Consider the following 24,638-nt stretch of genomic DNA (forward strand, 5'->3'; position numbering starts at 1 on the left):
TGAAGAGCCTCACAAAACAATATTGTGTATTCAGCAAGCTAAGATTACTTCTGATCTTGAAGTTATTCACTATGAATATAAAAAGACAACTGCTGCATGACCACAGACTTTATTACATTTGCCTTGCCTGTCACAGCCTTTCTCTTTGTGTGCTTTTGAAATACTGATGTCCTTGCCTTCTCCATTCTCAGTTCTCATTCATGAATCTTAGGGGCTGAATTCTCACTGTTGTTAATGTCAACCCATTTTTAATCACGGAGAAGAAAATGTTTCTCTTATGACTTCCGATTCATAGCGCTAAAAATATATGCACTAGAGGTAATAAATTAGTCTGACAATAAATGTTTTAAACCAGCGTAATATCATCCGCACAAGGATTTTGACAGTACAGGAAAGTAACCAAAAGTTATTGAAAAGTCATCTTCCTAAAAAATATTACTGTCCTATGAAAGTACCACTGGAAGACCCGGTCATATTTTACAGATTTTTTTTATTATTTTTACACTTTTTTGACCTTTAACATTTTTTAACATTTGACATTTATATTCAATGGAAGTGACTGTATGCCCTTTGAGGTATAAACCAGATGTGTATTTTCACATCCTTAATCTATACCAAGTTTTTTCTGCTTTTAATTTCTAACATAATATTGTATAGGAATACGTATCTGCACTGCTGCTTAATTTTGGTAACCAATAAAAGGAACATGCCCAGTGACAGATCATCTTTTCAGGGTGTTCACGATCTATATACTTTGGTTACTTTTTCCATTATCTGTCTTCCAGCTTCCCCCTAACCATTTAAAAAAAAAACAAACCCCAACATTTTTTTGTTGTGGCCCTGTCAAATATTTTAGTTTTTGATGCTAATGATATACAAGCAAGAAACTAAATACCATTTCTGATTTGTTTTTTGCAATATTCAGAGGGTGTTTTATGAACTTATATATTAGTTATAGTTACTAGGGAACACAGAAGTAATTTAAAGAAAGAAACATTACTACGTCAATTAGGAAATGAAAAGATAAATTTACTCAGCACAAAGTTAGAGACATTCACATGAAAACTTGCCTGAATGAAGTGTGACCTGGAGCTTACACAGCACGGAGATTTTCAGCTAGAGCAATAGCAATAGCTTGAGTTTCTTCTTCTATTTTTTTTTTGGCAAATACTATTTATTCAAATGAAATAACTGGGACTGGGAGGTAAATTAGAACCTAAAATCAAGTTCTGAGAAATTTTATAATGTGGCTTTCCTGAGGCTAAATAAATGTCTGTTTACAGTATGGCTAAATGCACTATCTTGCTATATGAAGTGTAAACAAATACCGTAGTAAGCAGAACTGCACTTAAGTGAACTGTACTTTACTCCTTTTGTTACAGTAAAATTATGACTAGGACATTTCTCAGGTACCCACTGACCTTTTACAGCACTTTTTAAAAAAAGAAGACAGTACAAAGAGTACATTTTTGAAAAAAGAGAAGAATTACACCTACATTATTAATTTTTAATTTGTTCTTCTCTCTTCTTTGTAGATGTCCAGAGATATGATAAAGAACAGCTCTACTCCGTCTTTGTGCTGACTCAAAATGTGACCCCGCTCTTCCTCTTCCTTTCCATTTTTCTGCAGAACAGAAGTGAGACTACATTAAACATCAGGAAATGGCACTTTAACCTTTGGAAGCTGAACTACTGCATTCTAGACTTTGGTGGAAGTAGTGCTAGATGTAAAGGTTATACACACTTTTCTTAGTTTTGCTTAATCTTTTGCAGTTAAGAAAACAAAATTCCCCTCCTGAAGGGTAAATAAAAATCGCTGTAAAGTTTTAATTGCCAAATGTCTTCATGCAACTCAGAAGCAATTAATTAGAACATATTATTTCAAAGATAAGAAAAAATGTACTCTTTACTGTTTCAGGAATGAAATAGTGATTGCTGACCAGAAGAAAGCATGGCTAGGAGTAACCACTTAAAACGTCCGTAAGGTGTTCCTACTCCCTTTTTTATTTCAGAGAAAAAAAAAAATCCCTTGTGGTGTACTTTTTAAAAAGAAAGAATCTGACTTGTACTCCATTATGTCAGAATATGCTAATTTGCAAGCTTGCTCATTAGTAATATCCAATTCCTATGCATTTAGATTTCTTTTCCCACCACATGGTCACTGGCATAATCACCTGACACATTCCTTGGTGACATGAAATCCGTTAAGAGTAAAGACTGAACACTGTTTTGGAAAGGTTTGTGAGTTTTCCCTCTATTCAGATGTCTGTAGTTGTCAGTCATGGGATCAAATTTTGTTCTTGCTTATACAGCAGTAAATTCAAAGTAACTCCAGTGACTCTGATGGAATTACAGTGAATTGATGCCAGGGTAAATGAAAGCAGACATTTTGTGATGTGTCAGGATTAAGAAAAAAGGAATTATGGCAGTAAAGGAAGAATCTCTCTGTAAAACAGGTTTAATTAAAGTCAGTTCAATGCATACAAATTAAGGGAGGAAAAAACCCCCTCAAAACCAATTAGCAGAGCCAGAAATTAACAACAAGCAAAATAGCTACACCTTGAAACCTGCCTAGAAAAGCAAGAAAGATTTGAATTACAGGAGACTGACATATATTTGGCTCTACAACATAAAACCATACATAACAGAAAGTATAGAAAGCTAAACATTCCAAACTTCTCAGTGAAGAATGTTTCATGTAATTCATGCAAAAGCCCTCTCCAGCTGAGGATTTTTTATATGTCAGTAAGGAGAAGAAAGGGGGAAAAAAAAAAGAAAAAAAAAAGAAAAAGGAAGGAAAAAAAATTGAACTGCAAAACCAGATAGCTTCTTGAAAGCTGGAGGAGGCAGAGGGAGAAGCCTCATAGTTCCCCATCTCCAACTTGTGTGCCTGCAGGTGGTTTAAAGAGCTACAACACATACAGGTGCCAGCTACAATGAAGAAATGTAAAAAAAAGGCAACTATTTCAGAAAATACTCAAGTAAGTGAACCTTTTTTTTACATTTTCATCTCCCAGTCACTGAACCATTTAAACTCAAAATAAATTCTAAAAATGTTCTTAAGTTCAGGGTGAGAGCAGAGTGCTTATCTGTTTCTCTCAGCAAAAACAAATGTAAGTCTATTGAATCAGGTCTCCACTGTAGTACTGGACAGCTGTAGTGGTCTTTTTTTGTCAAACAACTTTGAAATTCTCTTTAAAACTATTTATAGGCCTCTCTTTCTTCCCTTTCTCAACCTAAACTGCCATGTTGGATGAGGTCATCCAGCTTACTGCCTCCCAAAGTAGTCAATAAAACATGCTTCAGATCTGCTATGAAGCAGGCTGAGAAAGTGGGCAAATACTTTTCCCAAGTTTCTGATCAGCGAAGTTTACAGGACTCTTTAGCTAAAGGCTTCATCTTCATGATGTCTCATATCTAATACCTCTCCATGTCCTTAGCCTACAAAGGACAAGAGAGTCCATCCTGGTAGGTGGTAGATACAACAGCCTACGTGACGTGATGTGTTGTGAGACCCACACTGAACCCTGCTGCAGAAGGCAGGCGTGGTGCCTTCAGGTGGAGTTTCTCTGAGTATTTTCAGCATCCCCAGCAATACAAGGCTTTTCCTGTGTGGAAGCGGAGCTCTCTACCTCTGATCAATTTTGAAGGCCTTCTCTTCACCTCTCCTAGGTCTCCCATGTCTTTTTAAAGACATCCTTCTAGTAGCTCCTTTTTCCAGAATAACATGCAACTTTCAAGATATGGGTACACAGTTACCTGATACAATAGCATAATAATGCCTTCAGTTTTTTTCTTAATAACTCCTAACCTCAGATTTGCCTTTTTCTTCGATGCTGAACAGCAAGCTGAAAGCTGTCCGTAACTCCACCTCTTTCCAGAATGGCAATATTTACTATGGAGACAGTTGATGTATGCATATTCAGTTGAAGTTGTTTCTTTTTTCCTATATATTTTTTGTCACTGATTTTTCATTTTCTGTCCACTCTTTAAATAAAAACAAGTTTCTTATAAGATTTTATACTTTATGTGCCAGCAGCCTGATAATGTTTCACTTTAGATGGATCTTATCTCCCCTTACATAGGTTTAGCATTCCAGCCACTAAAAATTCTGTACTCACTAATCTGCTCAGGCTGATACGGCACTATCTTACTAGTTGCATATTTGCACAGCAAGTGATTTCCATCGCTTGCTGATTCCACTATTTGCAAAGGATTAGTGCTACCTCTGTTAATATTGGAAGTCACCCAACTCCTAGAGACAAAAAAGCATGGAAAAAAAAGGAAAGTGTAACATTCATTATGAAGTAATAATAATTTTGGTCTTCAGCAGAAATGGTAAAGATTTTTTAAATGTAGTTATTAGCAGAAAAAGAAATATGAGTTACCTGTGCAGATAAGAGGTCATCAGACAATGCCATCACTGGAGCACATGTCAATAGCTTATAACATAAATCAGTGAATGGCATCTGTGAATTCTCGTGGTTTCTGATCTTCCCAGTGCCTTTAGGAAAAAAAGGCAATCCTGATCCTTAGTAAACTGCGTTGTTCACCAGGTGTGCCTTGGTATGCGTGTGATTATTGTCTGTAACCTTCAGTCTTTTCCTGTCATACTCAGTTTACAGATCGCTATTCTGAAGGAGACAGTTTACTTTTTATAAACACCCATCTGTTCGTTTCTGGTTCTTAAAAAATGTAGGTACCTGACAGACTTGTTTTTGTCTTTCCATGGCTAATCTGAGCAGAAAGATACAATAGTAAAGACAACCATAAGAAGAAAGACACTTTAAATACAGCTGTTTTATTTTTACCCTGTGCTTAAAATGAGAAGCATTTCTCATCTCACAAATATTGTGAGAAATCATTGTTCTACAAAAAGCTCAGATTTGGGGCTCTATTTCTTGGTGCTTCTACACACCCTTTCTTGTGTGATGATAATCGAATCCCCAAAAATAGCTCTTAAAAAGAATACTTTGCAATTTAGTCTTAACTCCCCTTTTCTTTGATCAGAGAAGTGGTAATACATTTTTTAAACTCTTCTTCCTGTCCTTCTGTGTTGTTTTTTCTTTAGAATGAGATTAGGTATAACACCACAACCATCACACATACCAACCTCAGAAGTCTTTTCTAAGAAAAGAAACTAACACCACCATCTCTTTGCCGATCCTAACATTATTCTCATAACAGCTTAAGACTATTTACAATCTTGTAAGGGGGGGTTGCAGTAAAAAAAGCACAATCAGACACAAAAACCTTTGCGACTGTTGACTTTTCTGTTTGTGTTGTTATAAGAACTTGGGGCATCAAAACGTGGAAGCATAACTCTTTTCTTGTCCCTTTGGAAAAAAAAAATCTACTCTTTAAATATCTATTAAAAAAATAAACCCCGACAACTTCTGATAAGCTCTATTAGATATGAGCTGCCCTAGCACTGCGAAAGAACTGTAAACTCATCTTTACTGACCAAATTAAAACCAAATCTATGTCTGTTCTCCTTCAGAGCACATCAGAGTAGTCAGAGCATAGAACTGGATATAGTCCAGAATACTTTATGGTTTATAATGTTCTCATTCCTCAGATAAAGTTTGATACTTCTAAATCCTTGAAATGTAAAATGAAGTGTTTAATCATCAAATGGGAGATAAGACTCATACTGTTCTTTCAGTCATGAGGTTCAAGTGGTAACAAGTAAAAGATACCACAATTCCTTCCTGAGGCAGAGCTGGACCTGGAAGAGGGGTGCTCAGCACACGGCCAAGGGGAGCCCATTGCAGCCTGCCAGCTCCCGGGGACCTTCCTTCTCAAGGACAGCTGAGAGGGTGACAGGAACTAGCTCATGGCCCAGGAACTCTTCCACAGGCATGAGCAGGCTGCACCTGAATATCACTCTGCTCTTGTTCTAGGTCTCCAGCCCTGTGTTTGGCTGTATTTAAGCAGGTATAGGAGCTTCCCTGGAAGGTAAATCCACGACACGCAAGCAGAACCACCATAATCTCCTTCTGCAGTGGAGTCAAGCCGTCTACAAGGAGTAGCTCTGATGTGACCCAAAAGCATTTTGCTCACTCCATAGCAGATAAGCTGTGGCATGAGAGAGACCATGAAATTAATCTCTTTCCAAATACTGAAATAAGCTAACCTGCTCTGGCCAGAAAGGTTGTACATTATTGACAAAAAATGTCTCAGCCTTGGTATTTTTCCTCATTTTTCACAGCACTAATTTGTATCCCTTTGAAAGCACTGCCTTTACTTTTTCCTCAGGTTATGCATTATCACAGCTGAATATGCATTAATTAAAAACACTACCTAGATTTCTCTCTGGTGTGATTAAATGCCTAAAGTGCTCTTTTAGGATCATCTCCCAGTCTGATATTGGATCATTACCACAGAAATTTTTCTATACAAATGTGCATGAGTGCAAAAGAGAAAATTAATATCTAGTGTTTCATTCATATTACACAGGAAAACCAAAGAGATTTATCTGCTTTTACCTAAGCAATCATAAAGTTAGAGAACGAATGAAAGCAACCAGTGCCTCTCAAGTCTAACCCAGAACACGATATACTAACAATATGTGAATGGGGTGGAGAGGGGCAAGGTAAAGTAGTCTGACATGCACACCCGAGTAGTTTTATTCACAGAAAGTAGTTCTACCAACAAACAATGGGACAGAGTTATCCTAAAGTCTGTGAAGCTACAGACTTGGACCTTTTAACAGTATTTCTGCATTTTTTTTCACTCCTTTGAGTATAGTAGCCATTGAAAAAATAGATTACACCACTAGGGACAAGACCATAACCATTCGCTGCTTTTTTACATCTTCACAACCACATTAGCTCCATACGCAAGGTTATATTCCAGCCCCAACTACTTGATTGCCCCTGCTGTCTTGTTTGATTGATTCAGACACACTGACTATCCTCTTCAAAGAGTATAAATATGACCGTCTCAAGTCATGACATGCATCAAACCTGACTGTCCACATGGGTGAAAATAGGAAAGATAGTATAGTATAGATATAGCTATCTTTAAACACTTTGCAAGAAAGAATTCTGAAGAAAAGCAGTGAGCTACAATCAGAATGCTGTGGATTTGCATGGACAGTCATCCCTACAGTGCCTGCTATCTGGAAAAATTACAGGGTTTAAGTTCATTTAATAGTGTAGTGTATACTTACATAAATAGATTTGCAGAAAATAATGAGATGATTTCTTCTTAGTTCTTCTGAGGTCCAGGAGCAAGTGTGAGGAATAAATAGATAAATTTTTTTATTCTTCTAACATTTTACTCATAGGACTGGATAAGTTGGCAGATTAGTTAAGGACATTTTTCTTTATTTTGTTGTTTACAAAGCTAAAGTCAATCATGAGACAAAAGAGCAGATAATGCCAGCTCACACCTAAAAAAATTTATCATACAATTAATATCCTTCTGAATGTATGAACTAGATTTCCTTTTGAATAACAAAAAAAGGTAGAAGAGGACAAATGGAATTTCTTCATTGCTAAGAAGTATCCAGATATGGACAGGCTTGAAGAGATCCATGATGCTGCTCCATGTACACGCTGAAGCACTGTGAAAAGGGGTAGTAACTGAGCTTACACTGTGACTTCAAACTACTGTTGGTTGGACACTTCCCTCCTCAAAACAGAGGGAACAGAATATTCGCGTGCCTGCATGATCTCTCCTACTGCTGTATTCTGAAATCAGGCAGGGAAATAAGCCTCCCCCATTACCTTTCCTGTGTCTTTCTTTAGGGTGTCATAACCCAGACAGCCCTACTGCACAGTGAGATCTTACCTGGCATATCGTACACATACGGAATTGCTCCTTTTTGATCCTTGGTTCAATGAACTATTTATTAAAGAATTTTTCCATCATTTATTAATCTTACAACTCTATCTATAAAAAGCTTCCTGTAAGAAATACAATCAAGATTTTTTGTCCTTTTAATACAAGTCTTGAGAAATCCTCATCACTTGCATCATAAGTTAAGGAAAACTGCAGCAGAAAGCTTGATCTTTGCATAGACACTCATGAATAACCCACATGCTATAAAATGAATACAATGACGTCTACAGGAAAGACAATGGTACTTAATAATATGCAGTATCATTAATGTGAAATACATTTCATAGGCAGTCCTCAAAAGAAACACCCAACAAGTAAACTTTGAAGGAGTCTTGTAGTACTAGTAGAATTGTAGGAAAGAAATACAAAAGAATTCTGAAGGAACACAATAAAATCTTCAAAAACAGGTTGTATAGAAGGTTGGTATTAATTATTCTAGGCTTTTTAAAAGCTTTAGCTAACTTTCAGATATTATTTCCTAGGGAACAGCAGTTATCAATAAAGAGAAAACTGATAAAACCCCATTTGGTGTTAATGACAGAATAAAAGCACCACCATGGGTATAGGCTGCAGGAGGTCTGTTGGTTGCATGACACATTCTTTCTGTCAACAACTACCAAATTTTCACAGAACTATTAGCTGTATAGTAGATCCAGGCTAGCCTCTAGCTGCTCTTTTATTCTATTAACTGATTAACTGATTCAATAAGAAGATGTACTTAACACACATACCATCTGAAAAACTGTAAATACTATTACAGAATACTTTTAAAAGGGGTCAGTTTTACACGGAATCAATTGTATGATTTTTATCATTTTAATATTGTACCTGCATAGAAAATTCATCTTCGAACAGGCAGAGAAAAGAAGCAATAGTATAAATTACTACTAACATTTCATGGATCATAAAGACCTTTAAACAGTGGTATGCTTATGAGATAAGAAATCCTTAACCACATTTTGGGCTGCTGATTCTTCCACCATTAAGAAAAAAAGGATAGGTGGTAAAAGACACACAAAAACCAGAAGAAGGGATCTTTCTTCATCTCCATTTTGGTGGTTGATGGGTGTACGCTCCTAAATAGGTAAATAAATCTTTTTTAGATGACAATATTTGGGTCTATCTCATAAAATTCAGAATTAAAAAAGAAAAGCAAGTAGACACACCTTTCTTCAATTACTTCTAATAGACTGAGATTCATCAGAAGAACTGTGAAGGTGAGTTGACTTTAAGCTAGTTCCCTGTTTATTAATACTACTGCCTCCTCCCAGATTTTACCTAAAAATTACAGAATCTCTTATAATGAAGTAAAATATTCCAACTCAAAAATAACTATACCATAATTGTGTAAAAATAGTTTATTTACCAGCTTATTACTATGCAATTAGAGACAGTCATCTCAAAAGGGCAAAAATTGTGATTTTTATTATGCCACCAAATTTAAAACATGTCTATAGATTAAACTGGAGTGGTCATATGTAGTTCTTACAGAACAAAATGTAGTGTTATCATCACTTATTCAGCTTTTCTTTGCTATTCAACACTATTAATCATTAAATTAATCTGGTTTTTGATGTAATTTTATTTCCTTGAAGAGGATTTATTTCCCAGAAGAGGTTTTATTTCCTGGAAGAGGTTTTATTTCCCACAGTGAATGTTAGTTCATGGCAAAGTGATATGCTCATTTATCATTATGAACAAAAACATAACTGTAATAATACAGAGAATGTTTGAAATACTTTTTTAAAAACCCTAGAGTTTAAATATTTCCATTTAAGTCACTGAGAAACTTTTCATTGACTCCAGCAAGTTGTATTTCTGTGCAAGGATGTAGTATTTGAGGACATAAATGTTACTGAACCTAAATGCTGTTTTTTCCCTTTAATTCCATTAATTCAATCACATACTTTATTTACTTTAGTTAATGATATTGTGTCCTCCAGAATATTTGAGGAAGGTTATTTGTAATTGGAGGTGATTATAATTTCACAATCATTGATCTTTACAAAAATTAGTTAAAAAAATATTTGTACAGAAGTTAATGGTAAAGTATAAGCTTGCACACTTTAGTGAAAATAGGAGCACATACACCTGAATAATTTCTATCTTGTAATGAAAGCATGTCTTTTGAAAATGAAGACTTGTTTTCTTACTATGTTTATCTATAATTCAGAACTAGATCAGTCACCTATAAAAATGTTTTGTGGTCAATGCAACTTGTCCAGAGTTAAAACAGAGGGGAAAACCAGCTTTTTAAAAAAAATTAAAGAGCCAAGACATATGTAAGTTGAAAACCCTATAATGTCTGTGTATATGTTTCATGTGGTCATTGAAGGACCCAGAAAGTATCTCTGATTATCTCTCAAGGAATGAGATTTTCAGACTATGAAAGTGACTTGTAGTAAATCAAAACAGTTTTACAACCTTAATTATACAAGGTAGGATGGATGGTGGCATTTGTAAAACCATCTTTGCTACAGGTAGGCAAAATTCACCTGTAACAGGACTTATTTGCTGAGTATAGGTCCTCAGAGTTGCTCTGAAGAGCTACAGCACGAACTACATTCAGTAAAACTGCAATTACAAGTGAATTCTGCAAATGGTCCAAGTCCCCTTATATGTGTTCCTGAACACAAGGTACATATGCAATATGCATTCTAGTCCTCATAGTCTCTTAATTAAGAAAAAGTAAGACACCAGGCTGTGTCTATGCCTGTGAAAGTCTTTAAAGACATGTATTCCTTTTCAGATTTTTTCCATATAAAGAAGACCTTTATGTACAAAGGTTTACAAACCCTCTACCTCCTTGAAACAAACCCTTCCTCTGCCCCTCAAAAAAATGCCTCACACACACACAACTTTGAAGAGCTCTTCTAATTTGCAACATGTATACTAAAGGTATTGCCTGCTTCTTCCATGCTTTCTGTTGTCAGTCTTACATGGTTGAGCTAGGAAACTCCAAAAGGAAAATCTTGAAGATATTTTCCACTGAGTCTTCCATAAATCTAGTACAAAAAATGTAAAAGCACCAAAATGAAAACCAAAAGATAAAAAAACAAAAACAAACATCCCCCCCGCCCCCCAATTTGACGACTTGATTTCTAAGGAAAACCTATAGGTGATTGCATGAGTTTATCTAGGAACTTGTGAGTCAATGAACTATTTGGCTGCTAATGCATATATTCTCTCACCCTTCCAGGATATCTCAAAATACACTCTGCTCCTCTGCATTTGCTCAAGAATCAGTTTCCTTTTCTTTTTCTCATTTTACTCCACATATACCACAAAGGAGGCTTTCCTTTCACCTCCAGAACATACCTTATGCCTCTCAGAGTTGCTGGAATGGAACTGCCACTAGCATTTAACACTTGGTAAAAAGCTAAAGCAATGGCCATGAAAATTGATACGTCTCTAAAGGTTCAGAGCTCAAATACAACTTATTTGCTTGCATAAGAAGGTGTAAAGGGGAGAGGGAAAGCATCTATATGCTCACATGTATCTGCAGGAACAGGGAGTAGACGGGCAGCTCTTTTTTTTGTCCCCTAAGTGCTTACACTCTCATGCACTGACCAGGAGGAAAGCAGTTTCTATTTATGCACATGCTTCCTACTTTGATGGTTAGCCAGGAGCAAAATCATCCTAGAGAAGATGTAACTGAGTCATTGCAGAATAAAGGTTTCCCCAATATGTTCTTCCTTCGGGCAATGTGAAATTTGGGGTAGAACTGTGCTTCTCTCACACCTCCCCCATTGGCAGAACTGCATGGTGCCCCAAGCACCCTGAAACAATTTTATCTGCTTTCAATACTGTACATCTAGGTAACTGTACATCCCCCTCTCAATATTCTGCCTCCTGACAGGCATAAGGAGCTTTAAAATGAAAAGTTGTGCCCTAAATATTCACTGCTGTAGCTTGAGCAATCACTAAGTACCTGACACTGTAATTAAGCAGAATAAATCAAAGAGCATATTGCAGAATTTCTTAGAAGAACCACCCATCCCTGCCCTCAACAGACATTTCTTACGTAAAAAACTGGAAAGCAAAATGTTTGGTACATGGTCTTTCAATTCTGGCATACTGAAAAGAACAACCCCTCCCTCCAGCAAATGATGCATAATCAAAATAAACCTGTTTTCTTAGAAATTTGTATACACCTAAGGATTAATAAGAAGCCAGAAAAAGCTAGCCAGTTAAACCACAAAACTGCAGTTTAGTTTAATCCATGGTGGGAAAGGGTCTAGTCCAGCTTTTAATTCACATTATTACTAGGGTAAAAGCATCTTTGCACAGGCAGGTCAACCTGGTAAGGAGGCCTTCAAACTAGGAACAGGATGGGAAGAAGATGATGACCAACAAACAAGTGAGGAAGTGGTGAGGTGGACTGACAACTGGCTGAACTGCTGGGCTCAGAGAGTGGTGATCCGCAGCATAAAGTCCAGTTGGAAACCACTCAATAGCATTATGACTGGGGGATTGATGCTATTGCAAATACTGTTTAACTTCTTCATTAATATCCTATAAAATGGGAGAGGGTGCACTCTCGGCAAGTTTGCAGATGATACAATCTGGGAGTGAGGAGTTGTTACATCAGATGTTTGTGCTTTAAGAAGGTTCAGAGGGTCCTTCAACAGGCTGGAAAAATGCGCCAACAGGAACCTCATCAAGCTCAGCAATGGAAGGTGCAAAGTCTTACATCTGGGAGTAATAAACCCATGAACTAGGACAGGCTGGGGGCCAGTCAGCTGGCAAGCAGATTGCCAGACAAGGACCTGAAGGTCCTGGTAGACACCAAGTTTAACATGAGCCAGCAACATGCATTTGTGGCAAAGGTGGCCAACAACATTGTGGTCTGCATTGGGAAGAGTGGTGCCAGAAGGTTGAGGAAGGTGATCCTTCCCCTCTACTACACTGGTAAGACACGTCTGCAGCATGCAGTGTTGGGTCCAGGTCTGGGCTTTTTAGTACAAGAGAAATATGGACGTACTAGAACAAATCCATTAAATGGCTGCAAAGATTATTAGGTATTTGAAGCATCTAACAGGAGGTGATGCTGAGAACTGGGATTGTTCAGCCTGGAGCAGAGAAGCCTCAGGGAGGCATATGATCAGTGTGCATAAATACGTGACTGGGGGAGGCGAAGACGACAAAGCCAGAATCTTCTCAGTGGTGCCCAGTGAAAGGACAAGAGATAATGGGCACAAAAATTAAATACATTAAATTCTGCTTAAATATAAGAAAAAGCTTTTTTTACTTTGTGAGCAGTCAAACACTGGAACAGGCTGCCCAGTGAAGTTGTGGAGTCTCCATCCTTAATGATATTCAGCACAGATCTGGACATGGTCCTGGGCAACCTGTTCTATCTGACCCTGCTTTGAGTAAGGGGCACCGGAGTAACAATCTCCACATGCCTTCCCACCTCAATTGTCATGTGATTCTTTGGTTACTACCTATGTCACACATTATTATAATAATACTGGAATAAAGCTGAGAAAACCTGTCCTAAAATAATTGTTTTCAAACAAAGAGCTAAAAATTTTCTTGAAGTTAAGTACAACAAATAAATTAACAATGAAAGCTAAAGGAAACTCCTTGAAATGAGTCAAATTCAACAGGGGAATTTTAGCAGTGATTATAACAGTAGAACTCTACATCTATATAACCCAAATTATTACACATTTGCATACAGATTAGAGATCTAAAAGTAGTCACAGACTAATTTAATTTCTTATTTCCCTACCTGGATTCTTGTACTCTCACTAACTTCTACACGTATCCAGGTGTATCATGGAAAGTTCATATGTGGAAATGAAAAAACACAGACCCAGCTGTACCATATTGGTGTCCAGGTTTGGAGTCTGGTATTTTCAGTTTAATCAGTTTTTCACCACAAGGACAATGAAACTCTTAACCAGTTTACCAAAATGTAGCTCACTGTAAGCTAGGATGCTAAAATAAATCTCCCATAAAACTGTTTAAGGAACAGTTTCTGAAGGAATCATTGTGTTTATAAAAATACCTTTTCCTGTATATTGGAAAGGAAAGATTAGAGAGCTCAAGTTTAGGAAGAAAAGCTGTTGAGTTTCTTTTCACAACAGTAAATGACTATAGGTATTATTAAGCAGATGGAAAGCAGAGTGTATTTCTACAATAAACTTACAGATAGGGGAAACGTATTGCTGCAAGCAAAGTACTGATATTGAAAAGTTGAGACCTCTAGACATTGCAATTAAAACAGATGTGGGGGTAGGGGAGGAGGATTGTAAATTAACTTAAAAAAACCCCAAACAAGCCAAGCCACACCAGAGAAGCCATATGAGAGTTGCTGTCTGTCACAGCACTTCTTAAGGACTGCCAGACTTCCCAGGCATGTGTTTTTGCTTTTTTCTTATATGAAAGTCTTAGGACAAAGTCTGCTCTTCCTATTGGCTGATAGGGCTGATTTCACTGGAAACTTTTATACAGAAGTGCAGAAAAAATTCTGTTAAACTTGTATTTAGAATGAGGCATTCAAAAGAGAAGTTCACAGACGACATCTGACATTTGGGCTGGGTAAAGGGAAATCAGGCAAAAAAGTGGACTTTTGCAAGGCAGATTGGCACAAAGGAGCAACTGAAGTTGTGTGAACAGATGAGATAAAATAGGTAAGAAAAGGTCTGCAGAAAATCGAAGAGGCTATCCACTCCTGAGGTCAGCAAAAGTAAAAAGACAATCCACAAGAAAAAAGAGGCCATAAACCCAGGAGATAAAGCTCAGGAAGGTGTCATTGTGAAAGTACAAGGAGAATAACATTTTATAGGAGAGAGAGATGGTGTCAAAGGTAGGAAAGACATGAGGAAGAATGAGTTTGGAGAAGACTTTTGGAGGTGTAACCAGTGAGAGTGTATTACCATAGAGTGTCGGTGGAATGCCAAGGGGTCCAGGATAGACTTAGGAGAAAAGGAACATGAGGGAATTTTGTTAGAATCGCTTTCTAAGGACTTTAGAAATTAAAGGGAGATGGAATGTGACTATTAATGTGTTCCATACAAATTACAAAAGTCTGTTCTGAGCAGAACAGAGAAGAGAGACTGAAACAAAAACGTTAATACAACAGCCTTGCACAGGCAAAAGAGTTTCACTCTGAGCATGTTTGTATCTAACCATACACAATCTAACCACAAGAGAGATGCCAAAAAGGCAATAGAAAACTGCACATAATGGCAATTATTGCATAGCAAGACCTGGCTTTCAACTCCAAGTTTATAAGTTATCTGATTTTGGAAAGGACAAATTCAGTAATCTTTAAAAAAGTAAAATAATCTTTTTAGCAATATTAACCCTGTAAATAATATCTGGTGATGTGTGTCAATGACTTTGCAATGCATGTTAATCACTGAACATTAAAAAAGATCTTTAACACCTTTAAAAAACCCACACATTCAATTTTCTATTAATATGAGTTGCATTCTGTATGCCTGATAATACTTGTGGTCTAAGTAAAGGAGAACTAATTACTTCTAGAAGTTAAATATTTTGAAATTTCAGATACTGAATCAGTTGCATAGATTGTACTGGGAATTCTTCTCTGACAATGGTAAGATGATGTTCACCACTGGAGGACTAGTGAATCACTCTACACAGGAAGAATTTGAATGTTACTCAATGCACTAACTTACCATTAAATTTAATTTTATATAGATAGGTAGGTTTATGTAAAATTGAAGTGCTGAAATTGTTTGTAAATATTTAGAATAAATGATTAAATCTTGTTTCTTATCTCACTGTATCATATAAAACAGTGTATTTGTCAAAGCTCCACACTAAGTGCTGCTTTCTGTTGCCATGATTCAAACAAGTATCATAGCATAAAATGATTGCCATGGTTTTAAAAAGAGTGTAAAGGGAAGGAACAACCAAGTTTCAGGTTCGTGCTCTAAAGAGTACATCATACAAGAGAGACAAATATCAATATTCATAAGCTTATAGCAATCGAATGGGCATTTGCTGGTGTAATGTAGCTCTGCATAAGTGTGTTCCTCTGTCAGTACACAACAGGGGTATTAATTTTTAAATGTGTAACAGCAAACATACGTTAAAATCTGCTTAGATTTACAATTTGACACGAACCCCCATCAAAAATTGAAGATCATTTTAATCCATCCTAAAATAAGCACCGAGCTATAAAATGTTTATCAGATAAACAATAGCTGTCATTTTACAAGTAATCAGTGATATACCTATTTGAAGTCATCAGGGGCATACTAACCGTGATTTCTCACTGGGTATATCCTGCAAATTTGCATCTCTCATAAGGTAAATCATTAGCCTTTAGAGCACAGATGTTCTGACAATCTCTCTTCTACATGGCCCCAGATACAATGTTTTAATAAACTAGTTTCCTAAAATTTTTATAGGTGTAAGGTTTTCTAAGGCTTAAGGAGAAACTGGATAAAATATGTTTATATTTTAACTATTTTACTTCGAGGTGAAGCAATTGGTTGAAATTAAATGTAAGGAAAAGTTGAGAAATGTACTTGTGTACTATTTCAAATCCTTTCTTCAGTCTTCCAACTCAGAAATTCTCAAATATGTTCGGTGCAAAAAGTGAAGGATAAAAGAAAAAACCCTCCATTTTTCGGAGCTTGAAGAGGTAAGACAAAGGGGAAATTATTTGTCCAAATGTACAGTAGAGGCAGACATTATTAGCATAAATGTTGATTTAAGAATATTCAGTAACATAACATTTTCTGATTTAAAGTACTACAATGTTGTAAAAGAATGCTGAATTACACTTCTCTGTTACTGAAATATAACTACTTTGTTGAAAAGCTAATATTTAAAATCAGAAAAAGTTGAATACTAATTGTTCCTAATTCCCCTACTTCAGAAACTCGTAAGGAGAAGAGGAGTCCTAAGGTCATATCTACACTGTTTCTGAGATAGGCAGAGATCAAATGCCTATCAAGGGTGAAAAATTTAAATAAATCCCAGAGTCGTACCAGATTGGAAAATTCAACAGTAATGAAATTTTACGGAATTCATTTACCCTCTTACAGATAAACTTTTCCTAGGCAGTTCCTTTGACACTGAAAAACTGCAAACCTAAAGTCTTAGTTCAGTATAACTTTACAAAATGTAAACCTGGAATAAATTCACTGCCTTTGATACACGACACAGGACAATGCTGAGTGCATAATGTCCATCCCTCCACACTGTCTTTGTTTTGTGTTAGCAGAATTTAACAAAACTTTACTGCACTATACAATCAAAATTATTTTATGGCAGCCATGAATCATTGGCATAACACAGTCTGCTTCCAAATTAATGAGAGAATCCTTGTATTATTTCCTTTCAGAAGCAAATAAATGTAAGAATGTATTTCTTATATTAGATATTCCTAGAGACATACATCTTATAATTTCATATAGTGTAATAAAAATTAGATGACATAAGAATAGTCATGCTTCTCAATAGGCAAAACAATTTCTAAAGATGTATGTTCTGCTTATAGAAAAACAGAAAAAAATGCATTCATTCATTTCTCAGCCATATTGAAATCAGATTCACATAAGGAATGCTTGAAAACATCCAGCTTTTCCAAATCTCTGAAAATCCAGAAAGCAAATAAATTAAATCATGGTATATTAAAACAAATTTAATTTTGAGGACAAAGTACTCTATCCCCTGGATTCCATGTTTACAGAATGTGGAGCAATATGTAAATAAAAAAAAAATTACAAATAAGAACTTCAACCTTCCATGTCATATATTAATTTTGTCTTTGGAAAGCTAGGAGGTGTCTATATTGCAAAATGTACATGAGAGAGAGAAAGAGTTCATGTAGGTGTGACTCCCAAAAAACTTATCAATGTTTGTTCTTTATCAGTGTTGTAATTCACACCAACCTTCCTTTTTGTCTTCCGCAGCAATCTTCACTTTTGTATCTGTTATATCTTTGAAAGAAGCCAGAAAGAGTACTACATCTCCTTTTTCATTCTTTATAGGAACAATATCCAGTAGACACCAGAATGAAGACCCTGCAAGGATAAAGAATGAATTTAATTCAAACAACTGTCTTCTAGCGGCGGGGGCGGGGGGGGGGGGAAGTGAACTACTAAATCTACAACTAATGTAATTCTAAAAAAACCCAAATCTTATTTAGGAGGTCAGTAGTCAGGAAATCACAGATGTTCAGCTCATGTAAATCTCTCTGCATCATTGGTTGAAGCTCAGTAATATTGCTTTCTCTAGAAGCGAGGCATTAATTTAAATGCAAAATTTATCTACAGGGATCATTAATAGAGTTTAATGAAGCTGCTTACTCCTCTGAAACCATGTCTTCCTTTGAATTCTCAACTGATGTTGCTTATTTTACTGGAATAGCTTTCACTTTGTTAACTTGACATCTGAAGCTTCCATATTTACTATAGAATCATTCTACCTTAATCATCTGACTTGATACTCATTAAAATCTCTTGACAGAAGACCTGGTAGAGCATCATTCCACTAATTCAAAGATATTTAAACTAATCAGACTTAAGACTTAGAATAGAAATAGAATTAACTCCTTGCATCTTACAGATGGTGAATTTTACAATAGCACACATCATCTGTAAAATTAATATCGGCTATCTTCCTTACTGTCTATAATGTTTACCTGACTAAGACTTAAGTTAGACAATGCTGAGTTTGGCAATATTTTTAATTCATGTCAACCTTCCTCTGCCCACACCTGCTATATAATTATACTGCTTAAAATAAAAAGTTATTGTCACAGATTGTGTCATGTGTCCTGTTCGCAAGGTATGTTGTTCAATTCCAATAACATCATTCATAAGTTTGCTGTTAATTCAGACCACTCCGAACAGGAGATAACGAATGCCTAGGTGCTGGTAATGCACTGGGAGGATAACGGAGACCTCAGCAAACACACAAGATCCCAATCTTATCCATTCTGGGATAATTCAGCCCAGTACCAGGTTTTTTTGTGTTTTCCAGTTTTGGGGTATCAACATTAACTACCTACACCCACCATCAGCCTACTAATACTATCTTTAAGATACATAAGTACTGTTACAACATTAATTTTTTAGTTTTAAATTTCTTTTTTTGGACATGTCTTTACACTTCCATAATCATGTTCCTTCCCAACATACTATTTTTGTCATTCATTTACAAACACAAGTCTACTTTCATTCATAAAAGGAAAGAGGAATAGTTCCCTGGACCACTGCTGTCACAGCTGACTACTGCCAAATGATCAGATGAGCTTTGGAGAGATCCTTAGGAAGAGCCGGCAGATTAGTCACTTCCCACTCTGTCCTCTGTCTTCTGAACTTTGCAGTCTTGAAAAGGAACTGAACACACCAAGATCACAATTCATCATTTTAATTGAAGTTTTCAACTGGAAGTTCCCTGACTGCCTGTTGAAGGCTGTAGGCAAGCATGGGAAGTTGAAACAGCAGCTCTCCTTTTGAAGGGCCACCACAGTTGAAGGCCAAAACTATGCTTCAAAGGAAATTAATCTGGTCCTCTCCATCCTGGTCAAACTTTCCAAGAGGCAGACAGGCAGCTTTGAGAGTAACATTACTAATTCAGTCAGAAGCTAATGCTTCCACTTAAAATAGTTAAAGAAGGGACATGGTGAATTGGGAACAGGAGGAAAGACGACTGGTGAAGGAGAGAAAAATCATGGGAAGCAGCAGACTGGATTTATATTGTGTTTAAATATTCTCATTTTGAGGTTGAAGACAGAGCAAGCAAAGAAGCTCTTTTAAAAGATAGAATTGATGTCAGAAGCAAGATATTTCTACTGTTCCTTTTTCCATTTAAATTTCCTGTCCTTAATTCATTTTTGTACAGATTTGACTCTTTTATCAAAACTTCTGGGAAAAACTGCTCAGTGCTGTTACAGTCAGAAATGGTACAGAGAGCCACCACCCTATCAATCTGAAGTGATGCATTCAAAGACAAGAAGCATTAAGAAATTTGTCTTACCCACTTAAAAACAGAATCACAGATCTCTACAGAATACCATTATAACTCTTAAACTGGCCAAATTCTTTCCTGTAAAGTTACATTCTGCCTGGCTACATTGTAGCAGGAGTTTCAGTTGGACAAGAAGTCACTCTCAACTCCTTTTTCTAAAGTCATCTCCTCCAGAAGTAGAAGCATATTTTACTCTCTTCAATTTTTCATGTCTTTTCTACACACACAGACACACACACACAAATTAGTCATCGAGGCTGCTCCTGGAAGAAAGTTGTAGACAACAGCCATGTTCAAATACACTTGAGACAGTTACGCTAAGAAGCACACCTGGTTGTTATATTATCTGCAGTTATAGATTTGTAGGTTTAGGGAAGTTATTGTAACATGGTTCGTAATTAGAAATAGAGACAAATCCATATAATGTTTCATGTTTAATGAACTTCCTCTTTTGTATAATCAAAGTGCATTTGAATTCTTTGCAGGTGAACACTAGTCACTGAAATAGTTCCACATCCTGTCATCATTTAATGTCATTTGCTGTTACTCTTCAATCATATTTTCTATCGTTATCTGTCCTCATTCTCCTCCTCCTCCTTCTCTGTAGATATGTCTGAAAAGATTTTAATGAAGCAAAGCAAATATGCACAAAAAATGGTATGCACCACTAATATCCGATACATGCACAGGCCACTTCTCTCCAAAGAGTCCCAGTCTAGTGCACTGCATGGTGGAGCTGTCAGTCTTGGCATTACTTATACACTTAGTCTTCAGAAGTCCTAAGTTGAGCTTGCTGGTTTGGTTTTTGTTTTTCTGTTTTTACTCTGGAAGGAGCAAATGAATATGAAGTGCTCTTCAGGACTAGAGAAGATGATCCAGTTTAGGTCAGGACTAGGCCAATACATGCTTGCACTCTGTCAAGAACAGAAGTGTTCTGCCTTTCAGTATTGAGGAGCGTTCTTGGAAAAATATACTGATCCAATGTAATCTGTTACATAGCTTTTACTGAAAGCCAGCATCGTATAATTCTATAAGCCAAAAGAAGAACTTTGTACTCTTCTAAAAAAGTAGTGCCCTCTTCTGTTACAGTTCTTTTGAGTGCAGTCATCTGTGAAACAGAAATCCCTTCCCTGCTTCAAATGGTGCATACAAAGGTCTTCTATATTGTCAAGAGTTGTCTATCAAAGAAATTTCTTTTGGAAGTTTATTTATATAAATAAAAACCCCCTCTCTTTATTGCTTTAAGCCATCACTCTTGGAGAAGGAGTCTAATCTTGCTCTTACAGTATGAACTAAAGGTTCAAAGTATATTTTAATATCCTCAAGGCTTATATAAGCACGTCATAGGAAAGGAGAAAAGAGACCAAATGAAGCATAATCTTATCACAAAGTAATTTGGCTATAGTCCACCTTTTACATATACATAAAAAAGAGAGTGCTTTATGGTCACTCTCTCAATCACCCTTTCTGTCTTCCCTCGCTCTGACAGCTAGAAGTCTGTCCTCAGACTGAAATCAAAACAAAAGTGAACAGACCAAGGAATTTAAAAGGGAGATTTTATACAAAACCCTGCCATCAGAATGCCTTCAGAGGCAAGCATTCCTTTCACCACAATACTACTCATTCAATCTTTAGTCATACCCACCCTAGACAATGTTCACTGAAATAGTCAGAATGGAAATCTTTGGTGGATATTTGGGTATTGCAGACAACCAACTTATTTAATTCTTTAATAAAATAATTAAATTCTGCATCCATCTCCCAAAAATTTTAATTGAACTTTTCTGCAGTAAGTATTTTCTCAGTCCCACATATTCCTAGGAGTTACTTAGAACCAATCCTCCTTTCGTTCTAGACAACCTGGGAGTACTTCTGTCCAGGCAGGCAAACTTAAGTCTTCATTTTTTGCCATGTGTCAACCATCAGTGGTTATATCCACTCCCAGAGCTTCACTTCCTCAAGACTTTGCTTGCCACACCACCCTCCAGACAGAAATTGAGCCAGCTTGTATTGCTCCTTCCATCACTCAAGGGCAAGAAATAACAAATGAACAAATTCCAGTGATTCATCTCCACCTCTCTGTGGCGAGAGGAAGAGGGATTAAGATACGGAGTGCTTTCATGAAGTTCTGCATCCGCGCATATCATATAAGACTAACCAAATGAAACGCTTCATAGTTTAAGAAACCAAGTACCTGAAGAAAAAATAGAAAGTGTAAATGTTTTGCATATTAGATATACAAGTCTTGTGGCACAAAACAATCACTTTTCAAGTAATAATTATCATGATATATAAGCATAAGAGGGAAGAATTCGGTTGCAAAAGACTTCATAAATCTGGCACGTTTCTTTACATTTCAGTATTCGACTTAGTAAACTTAAGTGTTCTTTTAAGCAGATGCAAATGAAGTCTTTAAAAAAATTAAAACACACCACCCCATTTCCAGGGATTTGTTATGTAAAAGACAAAAGATAAAAGTATTTTCACGCAGTAATAACTTCTCAAGAAGGTTGATGCTAAATCTTCAGCATTACAACACAGTCTCATTTACACAGTTACTAACTGTTAACCTTCTGCTGGATATTGCCAGAGAAGTTTTAGCCTGATCATTTCCACTTTTCCACCACAGAAAGTGTGGACTCCAAGACTGACAAATCAGGATGACAAAAATTTTGCCTGAGGAAACTAAGCTGGCTTTTTCATTAGCTTATCCAAAGATTCCCTGTGTCACTGATAACATTTGGTTTTCAATGTTCTGTGGTTTTGACAAGGTGTCAACATTTTTTTTGAGGAGAGCAAAAAGCAAAGAAAAAAATAATGCATTAAAAAAAAGGCAACTGAACTAAACAGAATGGGAATAGAGCTGAAAGAAAAAGTATAGCTACAATTAGAGTACTTTCTCTCTTGTAAATATCACATCTCTGACAATGACCAATTAACATTGGCTAACGAAAGGTTTTGCTGCTTTAAGCAAATAAGCACCTCATTCTTCTCCGTCATCTCTGCAGAAATCACATGTTTGTATTAACAAAGCCTACATATTTTTCCCTTGAATTCTGCTACTGTAGATGACAGCCTGTGTGCTACATCCTAGTGACAGTCTTCGGTCTGATGAGGCTGCAAGAAAACTAACAAGAACATATATGGGCTATCAGGTAGTTGACTTATATGGTCACTGACGGTTGTGCTAACACTTTCACAGGAGTAGTAAAGAAGGCTCAAGAACTTGTTTACTCAGGTTCTGTATGGCCAACAGATCATGCTACAAGTTTTAACAGTCAATGTAAATCCATTCCAAAATGTCTTAAACCAGAAAACAGCGGTATCCCAAGAATTTGGCAGAGGAAAGTTGATAGGTAAGATACCTTAAAGTAAAAATTGTATTTCAGTATGAATACGTAGGTAAGTGCTAATCCTGTGGGGCTGATTAAGAAACTGCCATTAAAAATATCCCTGCATCCCTCTGTAAAGGCTATGGAGTACCATGCTAAACTAGTCAAATGTATCAAATCTCATCAGAGAATACCCTCTTTTTCAGGCCCCCGTGCTCTGCTCCCTCTACTGCCAAGTAACCCAGGACTCATATGTCATGTTGCCCAACATGTCTATCTTTATCTGCTAACGCTGCCATGATGGGGAGAGAGACAGAGGAAAAGGATGTTCTAAGCAGAGACACTTTTCAGCACAGCAATCTCCTATCCTTGCCTCTCCTGCAAAATGCCACTGTTAAGCAGAGAGAGGCTTAACTTACGACATCAAAGTTTCCATTTATCACTACGTGGACACAGACTGCCTGTATTACGGCAGCGCCTAGTCTGAGTGCGTGACTTTTCCAACCTTACTGTTCTTCATATTTTTTGTATGCAACAGCTAGTGCAGTCTGCAGTGCACATTTCATGCAAACTAATTTATGAGCTGCAGCACATCTACATTTCAGCTTTGTTTACTCAGTTTTTCTCTCTCTCCCTTTATAACTCTATCTTTCCTACTTAACGAAACTCCGTTTCAAAGTCCTCTAGTTACATATGAGTTTTCATTGAGCAAAAGTAGAGAAACTAAGCAATGCCTGTTAAAGCCATGTGACATTCGTTATCCATAAGCATACTACTTACTTTTTGTCTGCTCTAACTTCCTTTTCTGATCTCCATCCAGATTAGAAAAGAAAACTGCATTTAAGGACATAAATGCTTCCCTAATGTAATACATTTACCAGATTGCATTTATAACAATTAGCAAAATACAGAGGATTATCTAAAAACTCAGTTAAGTCAATGAAATGCATTCTGTTTAAATGCAAAAAGCTTCAGGGCAGATTCATAAAGATCATCAGTCTGCAGCTTAGTCTTCCTCCACCTCCAATGATCATTACTCTGTCATGGTCATAAATAACATAAGGCATTCAGCATTTGTCAGCTAAACCCTGGAAATTGAGACAGTCTACTTATGTAAATAAATATTGAATATTTATAGCTAAAGTGGAAAAAAACCTAAAAAACCAAACCCAACAAAAACCAAAACAAAATACTGTTTCTTCAATATCTTTGTATGGACTGTTTCAGAAGGAGTCAAGCTCAATCTTTCCTGAGCAGTCTAGTCTTTACTTTCTTCTGTTGAATTCTGTTTTTTTCATAACTTTGAGTTGAGCAATCCCAAACTGAGCAAATTTTCCTTTCCTTTGATTACTGTATTTTTTAAATCTATTTTTAGAACTGTATTTACAAACTGTGGCCTTTATTCCTTTTGGATTTTCAGAGCTCCTAATCCAACATGTAGATGTAATCACAGCAGTAAATAGAATTTCTTAGTCTACTGAGGGATGTACT

The 24,638-nt window shown here is 36.5% G+C and overlaps 1 protein-coding gene across 1 annotated transcript in view; it reads right to left on the bottom strand.

The window, feature by feature from the left end:
* The window catches only part of KCNH8 (potassium voltage-gated channel subfamily H member 8), a gene marked incomplete at both ends in the record, with an annotated part of 203,538 nt that overhangs the window by 112,512 nt on the left and 66,388 nt on the right, over positions 1-24,638 (bottom strand). The window contains 2 exons of the mRNA XM_082015386.1: positions 1,497-1,624; positions 17,733-17,864. Coding sequence (XP_081871512.1) covers positions 1,497-1,624; positions 17,733-17,864 — 260 coding nt within the window. The remainder of the gene's footprint in view (positions 1-1,496; positions 1,625-17,732; positions 17,865-24,638) is intronic.

This window comes from Phaethon aethereus, assembly GCF_964289735.1.
Source record: "Phaethon aethereus genome assembly, chromosome: 2".
In the NCBI taxonomy this organism is placed as follows: Eukaryota; Metazoa; Chordata; class Aves; order Phaethontiformes; family Phaethontidae; genus Phaethon; species Phaethon aethereus.